At 32.7% G+C, this 12,988-nt stretch overlaps 1 protein-coding gene across 6 annotated transcripts in view; it reads right to left on the bottom strand.

The window, feature by feature from the left end:
* RFWD2 (ring finger and WD repeat domain 2) overlaps positions 1-12,988 on the bottom strand; it is a 200,765-nt gene that overhangs the window by 100,221 nt on the left and 87,556 nt on the right. For all 6 annotated transcript variants that reach the window (XM_021063674.1, XM_021063678.1, XM_021063675.1 and 3 more), the window contains 2 exons: positions 5,111-5,225; positions 852-987 (listed from right to left, as the gene is read on the bottom strand). In XM_021063674.1, the coding sequence (XP_020919333.1) occupies positions 852-987; positions 5,111-5,225 (251 nt within the window). The remainder of the gene's footprint in view (positions 1-851; positions 988-5,110; positions 5,226-12,988) is intronic.

Below are 12,988 nucleotides of genomic sequence, written 5' to 3' on the forward strand. Positions count from 1 at the left end.
CATCAAAATTTGTGAGATTCAATTAATACAGTGCTCAGAGGGAAATTTATAACACAAATTATATATATTAGAAAAGAAGAAAGGTTTCAACTCGGTCCCTTCAGTTTCAGTTTCTACCTTAAAAAAATGAGAAAGAGAAGGGTAAATTAAATTTAAAGAAAGCAGAAAATGGGAAATAATAAAGTTAAGAGTAGAAAGCAATGAATCAGAAAAAATAGGGAATATCAATAAACCAGAAGCTGGCTCTTCGAGAAGATACTGAAAACTTCTAAGCCAGTCTATTAAATAAAAAATAAATAAATAAATAAATAAAAGGAAACAAATTTCTAAAATCGAGGATGAGAAAAGGAACATTACTACAGAATCTAAAGATACTAAAAAAGGATAATAAAGGAATATTATGAACACTTGCCTGACAATAAATTCAACAATCTAGATAAAATGGACAAGTTCCTTAAAAGGCACAAACTAAAAATAATGCTCAATCAAGAAGAAACAGATAACTTGATGACCCCTATGTTTGTTTGTTTTTTTAATTTAATTTGTATTAAAAAATCTTCCTTCACAGAAAACTCAGGACCAAGACAGCTTCACTGGAGAATTGTACAATATAAGCGAAAAAGAAATAATACCAATTCTTTACAAACTCTTCTAAAAAACTGAAAAGGAGAGAGTACTTAGGAGAACATGCCTTGTTGTCAAAACAAAACAAACTGCAGCCCTATGATGTGGATACTAATAATCATTCCCTTTTAGAGATAAACCAGAACACTATAACTGCTTCTCAAATTCAATTAAATTCTAGGTACTCTTGCAAAAGAAAATAGTAAAGAGTGTTGCCCAGTACTTACCTTGAAACTATGCTGGAACCATTATAGAGATCACTAGCATATGATAACGTAGCCAAAGGTCGTACTGAATTATATCGAGTAAACTTGGACAAGCATTCCTGAAATTCATCCAACTGGCTTGCAGTTCGACTGTCATCTATATGAAGAAAACAAAATAAAATAAATGAGCTGCAACACAGGTCGAAAGCAATATCCATGGATTAAAAATTATAAATATAAATAACAATTCTTAAAGTGTATTTAGGGAAGACCATCATACACAAATTAATTAGCTGATCTTTCAGCTTTAATAAAAATTTCTTAGTGGTTCTTGAAAGATACTGTCTCTTTCAACCCCAGTAAAAACATACTGTGTATCCTCTGGTGTTTAAGCAGTAATTACTTGCAAAAACAAAAAAGTACCTTTGATCAAGACACATTAAATCATTAAAACAAAATCCCTTATCAGTGGAGAAAGTGAGGGAGGAAAGAGGAACATATATATAGGACAAAATATTTGTTAGTTTGAAGGAACATGTTTACAGGGAGACTTCTTCATGCTCATGTTTGTTTACTGTCAAAACACAATTCATAATAACTTACTTTAGATTAAAAATTGATTTTTAAGTAAAAAGAAAGTGAAACTTTATTCACGTAATACTCTGAAGTGTTTCAAATCCAATTATGTAACAAAAGTAAAAAAATGCAATGTATGAATTATTCATTCTCAAAATCAAACTTAAAATAGGTTCCCTCAAATGTCTTAATAGAATATGGAAAACAATAATTCTATCCAATAAAATACTTCACAAATAATCTGGGTAAAGTTCATTTCAGTATACTGTTCTAAACTAAATGATGTAGAATTTAAATTAAAAAAAATCAGCTTATGAAGGACCTGAGAGCTAATCTACTCTCCAATGTAGAAACAAGTCTACAGTGAAAGCCTGAATAAAAATATCATTGTTTTGCAAAACTACTTCAAGTTTGGACTTCTATTTTCCTTCCCAAAGAAAAGAAAAGTAAAGCACACAATAGCTTTCTATACTGAATCTTTGGAAATAAGTCTGCTTTAACACTGTGTTTTCTTGCTTATTCTTAGCTCATTACATATATATGTATACACACACATACAACTTAAGGTAAACTTTTTTGATTTCTCTTCGTAAATTTGCTCTGGAAATAACAGTAAGTGAAAAGAAATTAAGGAGTTCCCGTCGTGGCACAGTGGTTAACGAATCCGACTAGGAACCATGAGGTTGCGGGTTCGGTCCCTGCCCTTGCTCAGTGGGTTAACGATCCGGTGTTGCCGTGAGCTGTGGTGTAGGTTGCAGACGCAGCTCGGATCCCGAGTTGAAGTGGCTCTGGCGTAGGCCGGTGGCTATAGCTCCGATTAGACCCCTAGCCTGGGAACCTCCATATGCCGCAGAAGCGGCCCAAAGAAATAGCAAAAAGACCAAAAAAAAAAAAAAAAAAAAGAAATTAAGATACAAGAATTGTAAGTCAAAAGTTATTTATTATATATACCACATGATACATAATAAAGAATTTATTTTATCAGAAGATATTTGGTTATCTTGAATTGTTGACATTTAGAAATGTACCTATCAATTATTAAAAAGAAGAACAATTATTTGGAGAATAATTCACGTAATACTCTGAAGTGTTTCAAATCCAATTATGTAACAACAGGAAGCATCTGCCCCTAATATTTTACATTTTAAAGACCCAAACAGTCATCTAACAACCTACGTTTAAAAAGACTCTATTTTGTAGTGTTTTGATTCTAGAAAGAGCAAAAGGAACAAACCCAATTAGTATGCAATATCATGTTACTAAGCTAAAGCTCTTGGCCCACAAAAATCACTCTTTGGAAATTCAAATTATAAATAAAAACAGGTTACTGGGGTGGGGGGGGAGAGGAAATATCAACTGTACTTCCAAGTAGTTTGGATAAAATAATTCATTGGTTCTTTTGATATACAACCCTATTACTGTGATCTACTTAATAAATACTGAAAATAGAGTTACTTTAGATATCCACTTAAAAATGGCTTTAGTTAATCTATTCTTTTACATTTTGACATCAATTCCTAAGTATACAAAATTCACAAGCATTTAAGAATGTCTATTTTTTACAAGATCACAATCCTTTTCTAGGGTAGTTGAACTTCTGCCATCATACCCACTCATTTAACATCTACTTCTAAAAGAAATTATAAAAACACTAAAAATAGTTATTTCAGTATCTGAAAGTATAGGGATTAACTTTTATTTATCTGGTTGTGAAAAGGTAGGATTTTGTTTGGTTGGTTGGTTTATGATCAATACCCATACATCACATGCTGGCCTATCACCTCTCCTATTCTAATTACAGATTAGTTTGTAAAACCGTTTTCACTGTCTCTTTTCTCTCTTCTAATGCTTTATAATTTAGCTTCTTTTTCAATTACAATTAAGAGATCAAGGCATTAATTTATTAGTCTCCGTCTCTCATTTTAATAGCTAAAACTTAAAGTTGGGGATGGGGACTGGATTCTCATTTGAAAACATACATACAAAAGGACAAACTCTTAGGTACCCCATTACGTAAAAATTTAAATTTTATCCTTATAGTCAAGGACACTAGGGGGAACTTCAGTAATATGATTAGTGTAGTCAATGTGCATATCTGATTAAGTTTGAGATGACTAAAAACTAAAGATAACATGTTTTAAGTACAATACAGCCTTGTCTACAAAAATAAAAATCTAATCTTCCTCCTGGTTTTAACTTTACCTTCCTATAAAGCTATATCCCCAAAATAAATTAAATTGGTTCACACTTAATCTTTACTCTCCCAGAGCATTAATTATGCTCATTATTTAAAAATTATTAATCAATAGCCTACTCCAACCTCTCTCCCACCTCGTTCTCTTTTTTAAAAAAATGTCTGCCATTCGCCTGTGGTTGTATCTCAACATCATACTGACAAACAACATCTGAAAGGGCTACTGTGGACTTTCTGCCGGTCAGAATGTAGGTCTCAGACCACTTTCAATTTAACAGCTTCCTACCATAGACTACAGACCATTAGAGAAGTTTAAGAAGGGGTTTAATTCTCAGACAATACAAAGAAGCTTTCTATTTGTAGGAAAGCCACTGACTATTAATTTCAAACACACTTAGAGACAGCTTGGCTTCTTCCTAGTCTTCACAGGAAAAATACTATGCAAATCTATATGTTTTTTCCTCCACCTCCAATCCTGAGGCAAATTTGTCCAAAAGTGACAAGCAATGTGAAGATCATGATACAAACATGCCTATTAAAGAGAAAACCAAGGCCAAATTTTTAACAATTAATAAAAAATATCAGACATCTTTTTCCTTTGGTCATCCTCATTTTAAGCAGGTCTACTATGAATGACATCAATTAATTGAGAATCTAAATTATACTAAGCATTGTATTTTATATGCATCATCTACAGTCCATCAAAAAAAAAAAAAAAAAAAAAAAAAAAACCCTGGAGGATGGGTATAAATGGCCCTACCTCCTTTGTGAGCAAAGACACCAAGAAAGGCTAAAGATTAGAGAACAAAAGGGCACAGAAATATACTACTTTTCTGTAGCAACAAAAATATTATACGCTATCACGTACAAATCTTTTTGTAAGTTATTTCCTCTACTTTGAGTATGCTTCCAATTATCTTTTTTAAGGTTATACTAGCCCTGACTAAATACAACTTCTCTGAAATCCCTACAGTAATCATAATCACTCTCTTACATTTCACTGTCTACAGCTTGGCCTGGTTTTTTCACTCCCTGTTATAATAGCAGATATTCTTCTCTATTCCCTTAGGGCCCTCTGCACACTTATATAACATGTAATATCACATAGATTTATTTACCTGTTGCTTTCCCCCACTAAATTTACAATACTCCTTGACAATACCAGTTCTTTCCTCTTTTTTTATTCTTGGCACAGAGGACAATACTTAGAATTTAACATATGTTGAATAATAGGAGGCAACTGAATTGAACTTATTTTTGCTAGCTACCTCTTCATGGCTGATTTGTTTTTTAAGTTTACTCAGCTTGCCATATAAAGATTAAAAATTCCCAAATAAAGAATAAAGAGTTATGGAAAAGCAATGTTCTCCAAGATGTCTAAAAACTTCCACAATGTCAAAAATGCACACTTTTACTTTACGAATAGAACTTTCCATAAATCCAGCATAAGAGGCTAGATATGGATATGGAAATAGGAATTGAGATATCTTAAGAAGTCCTGAATGTGTACCTGAGATACGAGACATCCTTGTAGAAAAGTAACATTGCTCTAAGTCTTCAAAATGAGCAGTGAGTCGTTTTCGTCTTGATGCTAATGTGCTGTTATACCAGGGCTGTTTCTTTGTCTAAGGTGATAACAAGAAAAGACACTTGTAACTTAGAATAATTCATACTGTCTTTCATCACAGAATATCCAAATGCTTGCATATTTTTGGTAATTTGAAAAGTTCACACTAAAATAATTACAAATTGTTAAAAACTCAATAGTGATTAGACATATTTTCCAATTCTTATTTTAAAGGAAAAACAGCCCAATTTTATAAGAATAATATAAGAAGCTTCTTTCAATTCTCGAAATTAAATGAAGATAGAATCCATTATGACATTCTAAAACTTAGGATTTTGAGAATTTTAATTTTTAGTAATTGTTAGAAAACAATTACCAAGAGAAAACTAATTACTTTTTCATCTCCTTATATTGCAGCCCTATACCTTTTGAATAAGAGGAACAGCACTTGACTGTACAGAATAGGTACTTAATATTATTAGGTTAAGGGGCCATTAATATGTACTAAGTTTGACATATACATTAGAATAGAATAAATCATACATATATATATATATTGATAGCAACAACAAATCTGAAATACATTGGCATAAAAATCATATAAAGAACAAAAGTCTATGATCCTAAATATATAATACCAACTCCATGCTAACTAAAAGGTATGCCAATTCTTCCACAAATGGTTATTACCTACTTTGCTTGGTTATCACCTATTACGCTTGAGGCACATTAACAGATGAAGAAATAAGAAATATAATGAGACCCTGAGATGACACAAGTTAACAATAATCATACCACAACTGAAAATGTATTAAGATGCATTAAGAAATATTAAGTTGCTTCTTAATTAACAAATAATATTTCAGTTACTACCTAAATATTCATTGAATTAATTAAAAAGTAACTTAATAGTAGTAACACAGATAAAACATTTATCTAAAGTAAACTCCTTCTAAGAGTAGACAATAAGAATTATATTTTAAAGAAGTGCTTGGATCACAAGAAAAAGAGTCAAATTCCAAAGAGATAAACAGCCAAACAGTAAACTGCACTCAGAGAGGTGACAGTAAACAAGATATAACAGAGTAGAAAGAGAAAGAAGGAAATTCTTGAATTAAATTGAAGGACAAGCAGATTCAACTGCAAAAAATAGAGAGAGAGGAAGAAGGAGAGGATAATCTAATTTGGGGACAAATACCTACAAAAGAACAAGTACTAGAATTGGAGAATAAAAAGAGAATTTGTAAATTGAAAGATAAATCTGAAAGAATTAACCAAAATGAATGTATCTGAAGAGTTGATGCTGACAATTTTCCAAAACTGAAAACATACATTGACAGAGACATAGAAATTATTTCTGTCAAGAAGGATAATTAAAAAGAAATCCACAATGAGCTAGCTACCCTAAAGAAAAACTGTTTTTGTCCAAAACAGGTAGATTTTAAAATCAAAGAGAAAAGATACCTCATCCAACAGAAACACTTAAAAAAGGCAAAAAACTTCTCAAAAGCAAAGAGAGAAGCTAGAACAGAGTAAATTTTGGTTATTCTTAAAAAGTTAAAATAACCCCAATCTAAAATTCAGATCCCAAAAAACTATCCTGAAGTAACATGAGCAAAATATTTTTTCATGTGAATGAAAACAAAGATTATCACCAATAAGCCATTTCTTTAAAATTACTGATACCATGTACTTGAAAAGTTCAATAATACAAACTAGAAGGTCTGAGACACAAAATCAGAAACACAATGAAACTAGTAACCGAGTAAGTAATTTTAAAATATTGTTTGTACATACATTAATTTATAGTATCTAATTTATGGGGTTTAAGAATAAGACCAAATAAATATACCAAAAAAGAGCATATAGGTCAGAGAGGACGCAAATATTTTTACTTGAAAAGTCTACCAAACATAAGGAAGATATAACATCAGTCTTTTACAAACTCTCAGAAAACACTTCCCAATTTGTCTCATGAGGCCAGAATAACCATAATACCCAAACCCAAACAAGGACATTCGGGGAACAGAAGGAAAGGAGGGGAACAAGCACCCATGACAAAATAATAACAAATCAATCCCAACAACATGTAAAAAGAATAGCTCATCGAGACCAAATGGAGTTTAGTCCAAGAACACAGGGTGGTTTTCATACTGGAAAAAATCAGTCAATGCAATTCATCAAGTGGGCAGAATAAAGAATAACCATATAATAATTTCAAAAGATGCAGAAAAAGCATCTGACAAAATTCAACACATTTCTCACCTAATGGATTAGCAAACATTTAAAAGCATAACTTATTCTGTCAGATATAGGCTCTGAGAAAGACACTAGGAAAACGGGCACATTCATATATTGCTGGTGAAAATGAAAACTGGTACAATCCTTTGGGGAAGGAAGATGATTTAGCAATATGAATCTGTCTGTCCTTCCATCCATCTACAGCTTTGACCCAGCAATCCCAAGTCTAGGAATCTACACTGAAGATACACTTCCAACAATATAAAAATACACATGCACAAGTTAATCACTGCAGCACTACTTGTAATTTCAAAATAATATAAACTGTCTTTAAGAAACAAACTGATTAAGTAATCTTATGCACCTATAAAAAATGAGAAAGATTTCTATGTACCTCTATGGATTTGTTTTCATGATAAATTATTAAATTTAAAAAAGCAAAATGCAGAAGAGAACCACCGAGAAAGGCACCCTTTGCAAAAGAAAGGAGAAATAAGAGAATATATAGGTGTATCATGAAAATCTGACTAATAAAATTGGTTACCTATAGGGGGTAAGAAACAAGGTAGTGGGAAAAGATAAAGGGTATGGGAAGTAGTAGAAGGGCAGAAGGGGTGGTATTTATTGAGTATGACTTTTTGTATAGCTCTGATCTTTAGAATCAGGTTAATATTTCATATATTTTTTTAAAAGTTTGTATGTAATAAAGATGCAGGTGGTTGCTGGAACACAACCAGAAACAAATGAACTTAACTGTATTTCAGAGAAATATTGCAGTTAATATTCATGGAAAATTAACAAATCCAAGTAACCTTCAAACACACTATTACTTACTATATATTCTCTCAGACTAAAGATAAAAAGAAATTTAACTAAATATCCAACACACTAGTTAGTAGATTTGTTTTCTTATTAATTTCTATATTGGTTTCTTCTTAATTTTTATAGTAAGTCTATGACAATAAGTAAATTGTATTTTGATAATGAAAGGTGGGCTTCTGTCAGAAAAGGAACTACAGATACAGAAAGGGTTAAAGCCACAACATGGGAATTATCTTATGGCACAGCAGGTTAAGGATCCAGCGTTGTCAGTGCAGTGGCTTGGGTCGCTGCTGCGGGGAAGGTTCAGTTTCTGGCCTAGGAACTTCCATATGCCATGAGCATGGCCAAAAAAAAAAAAAAAAAAAAAAAAAAAGCTACAATGTAAAAACCATATAAAAGAATGAAGTAATGCCATTTGCAGCAATGTGAATAGATTTAGAGATTATCATGTTAAGTGAAGTATGCCAAACAGAGAAAGACAAATATCACGGGATAACATTTACATGTGGAATTTAAAATATGACACAAATAAACTTATTTACAAGACAGAAACAGATTCACAGAATTAGAAAACAAATTATGGTTACCAAAGGGATAGAAGGGCAGAAGAGAGATAAATTAGGAGTACTGGATTAACGCATACAAACTACTATGCATAAAATAGGCAAACAACTAGGACCTACTACATACCAGAGGGAACTATACTCAATATCTTATAATAACTTACATATACATTCTGAAAAAGAATATATAAGTGAATCACTTTGCTACACCTGAAACACTTAACACTGTAAATTATACTTAATTTTTAAGAAACTTAATAATAAACATGGAAGAAATGTAACAGTTTGCATCCCCCAAACCCATCCATCCCACTCCCTCCCCTCCTCACCCCTGAAACCCCAAGCCTGCTCTTCTTGGCCATGATCTGTTTCTGTTTTCTGTTTACCTGTTTGTTATTTTTAGACAGGATCATCTGTTTCATATTTTAGATTCCACAAATAAGTGATATCATACGGTATTTGTCTTTTTCTTTCTGGCTTACTTCACTTGGTATGAGAATCTCTAGATCCTGCAAATGGCATTGATCTTCTTTTTTATGGCTGAGTAATATTCCATTGTATATATGCACCACATCTTCTTAATCCACTCATCTGTCAACAGACATTTAGGTTGTTTCCATGTCTTGGCTATTGTGAATAGTGCTGCAATGAACATGCGGGTGCATGTGTCTTTTTTAAGGAATGTTTTTATATGCCCAGAAATGGAATTGCTGAATCATATGGTAGCTCTATATTTAGTTTCGTGAGGTACCTCCATACTGTTTTCCATAGTGGTTGTACCAATTTACATGCCCACTAACAGCGGAGGAGGGTACCTTTTTCTCCACACCTTCTCCAGCATTTGTTATTTGTTGACTTGTTAATGATGTCCATTCTGACTGGTGTGAGGTGAGTCAGAACTGTAGTTTTGATTTGCATTTCTCTAATAATTAGTGATATTGAGCATTTTTTCATACGCCTATTGGCTCCATATGTCTTCTTTGGAGAAATGTCTATTTAGGTCTTCTGCCCGTTTTTCCACTGATTTGTTTGGGTTTTTGTTGTTGTTGTTGAGTTACATGAGTTGTTTGTATATTTTTGAGATTAGGCCCTTGTCTGTTGCATGATTGGCAAAGATATTCTCCCATTCTGTGGGTTTTCTTTTTGTTTTTTTTGATGGTTTCCTTTGCTATGCAAAAGCTTTTGATTTTGATTAGGTCCCACTGGTTTATTTGTGCCTTTGTTGTCATTATTCTAGGAGGTGGATCAAACAAGATGTTGCTGTGATTTATGTCAAAGAGCATTGTGCCTTTGTTTTCCTCTAGGAGTTTCATAGCTCTGGCCTTATATTTAGGTCTTTAATTCATTTTGAGTTTATTTTTGTATATGGTATTTGATAGTGTTCTACTTTCATTCTTTTACATGTAGCTTTCCAGTTTTCCTAGTACCATTTATTCAAGAGGCTATCTTTCTTCCACTGTATGTTCTGTTCTACTTCGTCAAAGATTAGTTGTCCATAGGTACTTGGGTTTATATCTGGGCTTTCTATCCTGTTTCATTGGTCTATATTTCTGTTTTTGTGCCAGCACCATATTGTTTTGGTGACTGTAGCTTTGTAGTATTGTCTAAAGTCAGGAAACTTGATTCCAATTAAATCTTATATAGGCTTGTTTTTATTTCTCTCAACGTTAATCATCTTGTGTTTTTCCTATTTTCCTGAGTTCAATACCTAGTTCACTTATTTTTATTCTTATCTAAAAATGAATCCATTTAATGATATAAATTTTAGGATAATTCTGACCAAAATTTCATAAATTTTGCTACATAATATTTTTTCCAGCATTATTTTTTGAATTGTTCATAGCAACATCTAAATCTACACTTTGACAAAAGGAATTCAGGGTCTTTAGTTTACTCTGTGTCTGTCTTAGTTATTTATTCAAGGTCCTTTTTCAGAGAATGGTACAATTTATCCAGTTTTTGAATCAATCTATTTTTCTAAATACTCCAAGATTACTATTAATAATGTATATCCTTTGATGCAAACTATGAAGTGAAAGAAGTACCTATTAAATCAAGTTTAACTCATCTCACCCAAAGAAAAATCCAATGTCTTATAATACCTAAGATAGCCATATACCAAAGAGGCCTCATTTATATTTTTCTCCCCCTTGTTCATTCCTCTCCAGCTATAATGGATTTCTTGACTATGTCACCTATGCTTCTACCCCAGGGTTTACATACTTGTTATCACTCAGTCAAGATCTTCCCAGAGATATTCACAGAGTTTGCTCCCTTACCTTCTCTTGTTTAAAGGTAATCTATTTTTATTACTATCAGTATTCCTCCAACTTGACTGAAAATTTGGTTACAGCAGTTTTTGTATGTTTTACTTTTGTTCACTAAAATAGTGTCTAGTAAGCAGGAGTTACTAAAAAACAAAAAACAAAACCGTTGGTCGAGTAAATTAATATTTAAAAGCACAGGCCCTGAAACCATGCCTAGGTTAAAATCTCTGCTCCCTCCTCTAGCTATATTACCTTGAGCAACCTCCTTAACTCTTCTGTGCCCCAGTTACCTTCTCGATAAAAGAGAAAATAGTAATAGTACTTATCTCATAGGAAAGTTCTAAGAATTAAAGCAGTTAATACATGTAAAATACTTAAGCAATGTCTATGAATAGTAAATGGAAGATGTTACCTAACTACTAATATTAATATTTTAATTACTTCTTGAGCTATACAGTTAGCCCTCTATATCCTCAGGTTCTGAATCTACAGATTCAACTAAATGCAGGCAGAAAATATTCCAAAAAAAGAGAAATTCCACAAAGTTTCAAAGAGCAAAACAAATTTGCAGCTGCAATGGCAACTATTTACACAGTTTCACATTGTATTTTAAAACTTTTTAATAGCATTACATTATATTAGGTATTATAAGTAACCTAGAGATGATAAGATATACAGGAGGATGTGCTGCATACGTTACTTACAAGTTTACATCAATTCATATAAGAGACTTGAGCATCCTTGGATTCTGGTATCTGTCAGGGTCTTGGAACCAATCCCCCATGGATACTGAGGGACGACTATACTTTAAAATCTTTTACCATGTTTAAGTTTTAATCAATTTTAAAAAATTTCTAATAGTTTTTGCTTTATAAAAATACAAATGCTTTATATTATGCCACACAAATTACTACTGCTTTGGGGGATTACATCTTTTCTTATGTGAAAAACTGTATCTATCCTCTGTGCTTTCTTACTTGAGTTCTATTTTGGTCTGTACTTATCTTCCCTTTATTATTCCTTTGTTTCTGCTATATTCCTTACCATTCCTACATTTGCCAGGCTTATCCTCAACTACTCTGTTTCCAATTCATTTCGTGTCAATTTGTTTTATATTTTTCTCTTCTAAAGAGTATAGCTAGAAATGAAGGGTAGGGACTTTGGCACAAGAGTCATAGCAGTTCTATCCCAAGAACACTAGCAGGTTTTCCTGCTCAACAACTTCCCTGTCCCCCCAACGGATGTTAAGGCTGGAGTCTCCTGGGAGTGTGCTTCACCCAAAAGCACACTTTTAATCTGCATACAGTGACCCACATGGTAGGCAGCCTTCCTAAATATTCTTTTTATCTTCTATGAATTACTTCTCAGTTTAGAGTGTAAGGATAGCAATACGTCAATGGGATTTCTTGTGGAAGAGGTGGGAGAGAGATTATCACATTGGCTTAGTGTACCACCTCAAACCAGAACTCTGCTTTATATATGAAAACAGTAGGTGCTGACCTAAAAACAAAACAAAGAGAAAAATACCACTATCCAAACTGCTTTTCTTTTTCACCCAGATTCAATTTTTATTGTTCCTAGCTCATGTAATTTGCTAGAAATTCCAAATCAATGTTTTATAGATGGCAACAGTAGAAAATTTTCTCTTTTTCCTCTATGCAGAGGTTGTCAATGCCTAGCAGCCAAAGACCATTAGGAACACACTTGTAGCTGAATAGGTTTTATCACTGCTCATTGCAACAAAGAACACAGCACACTTTGGGTTAAGGTAAGAGTATGTTACAAACTACTTATAAGATATAGGCTCATGTTAAGTGATTTGGGGGAGGGTTCAAGGAAATAAGGATTTGCTCTGGATTAGATTCAGTCAAGAAGTGGGGATAACTCTGTGACTGAGTATCTTAATAAATATTACATAGACAAACAGA

This window comes from Sus scrofa, chromosome 9 (assembly GCF_000003025.6).
Source record: "Sus scrofa isolate TJ Tabasco breed Duroc chromosome 9, Sscrofa11.1, whole genome shotgun sequence".
Classification (NCBI taxonomy): domain Eukaryota; kingdom Metazoa; phylum Chordata; class Mammalia; order Artiodactyla; family Suidae; genus Sus; species Sus scrofa.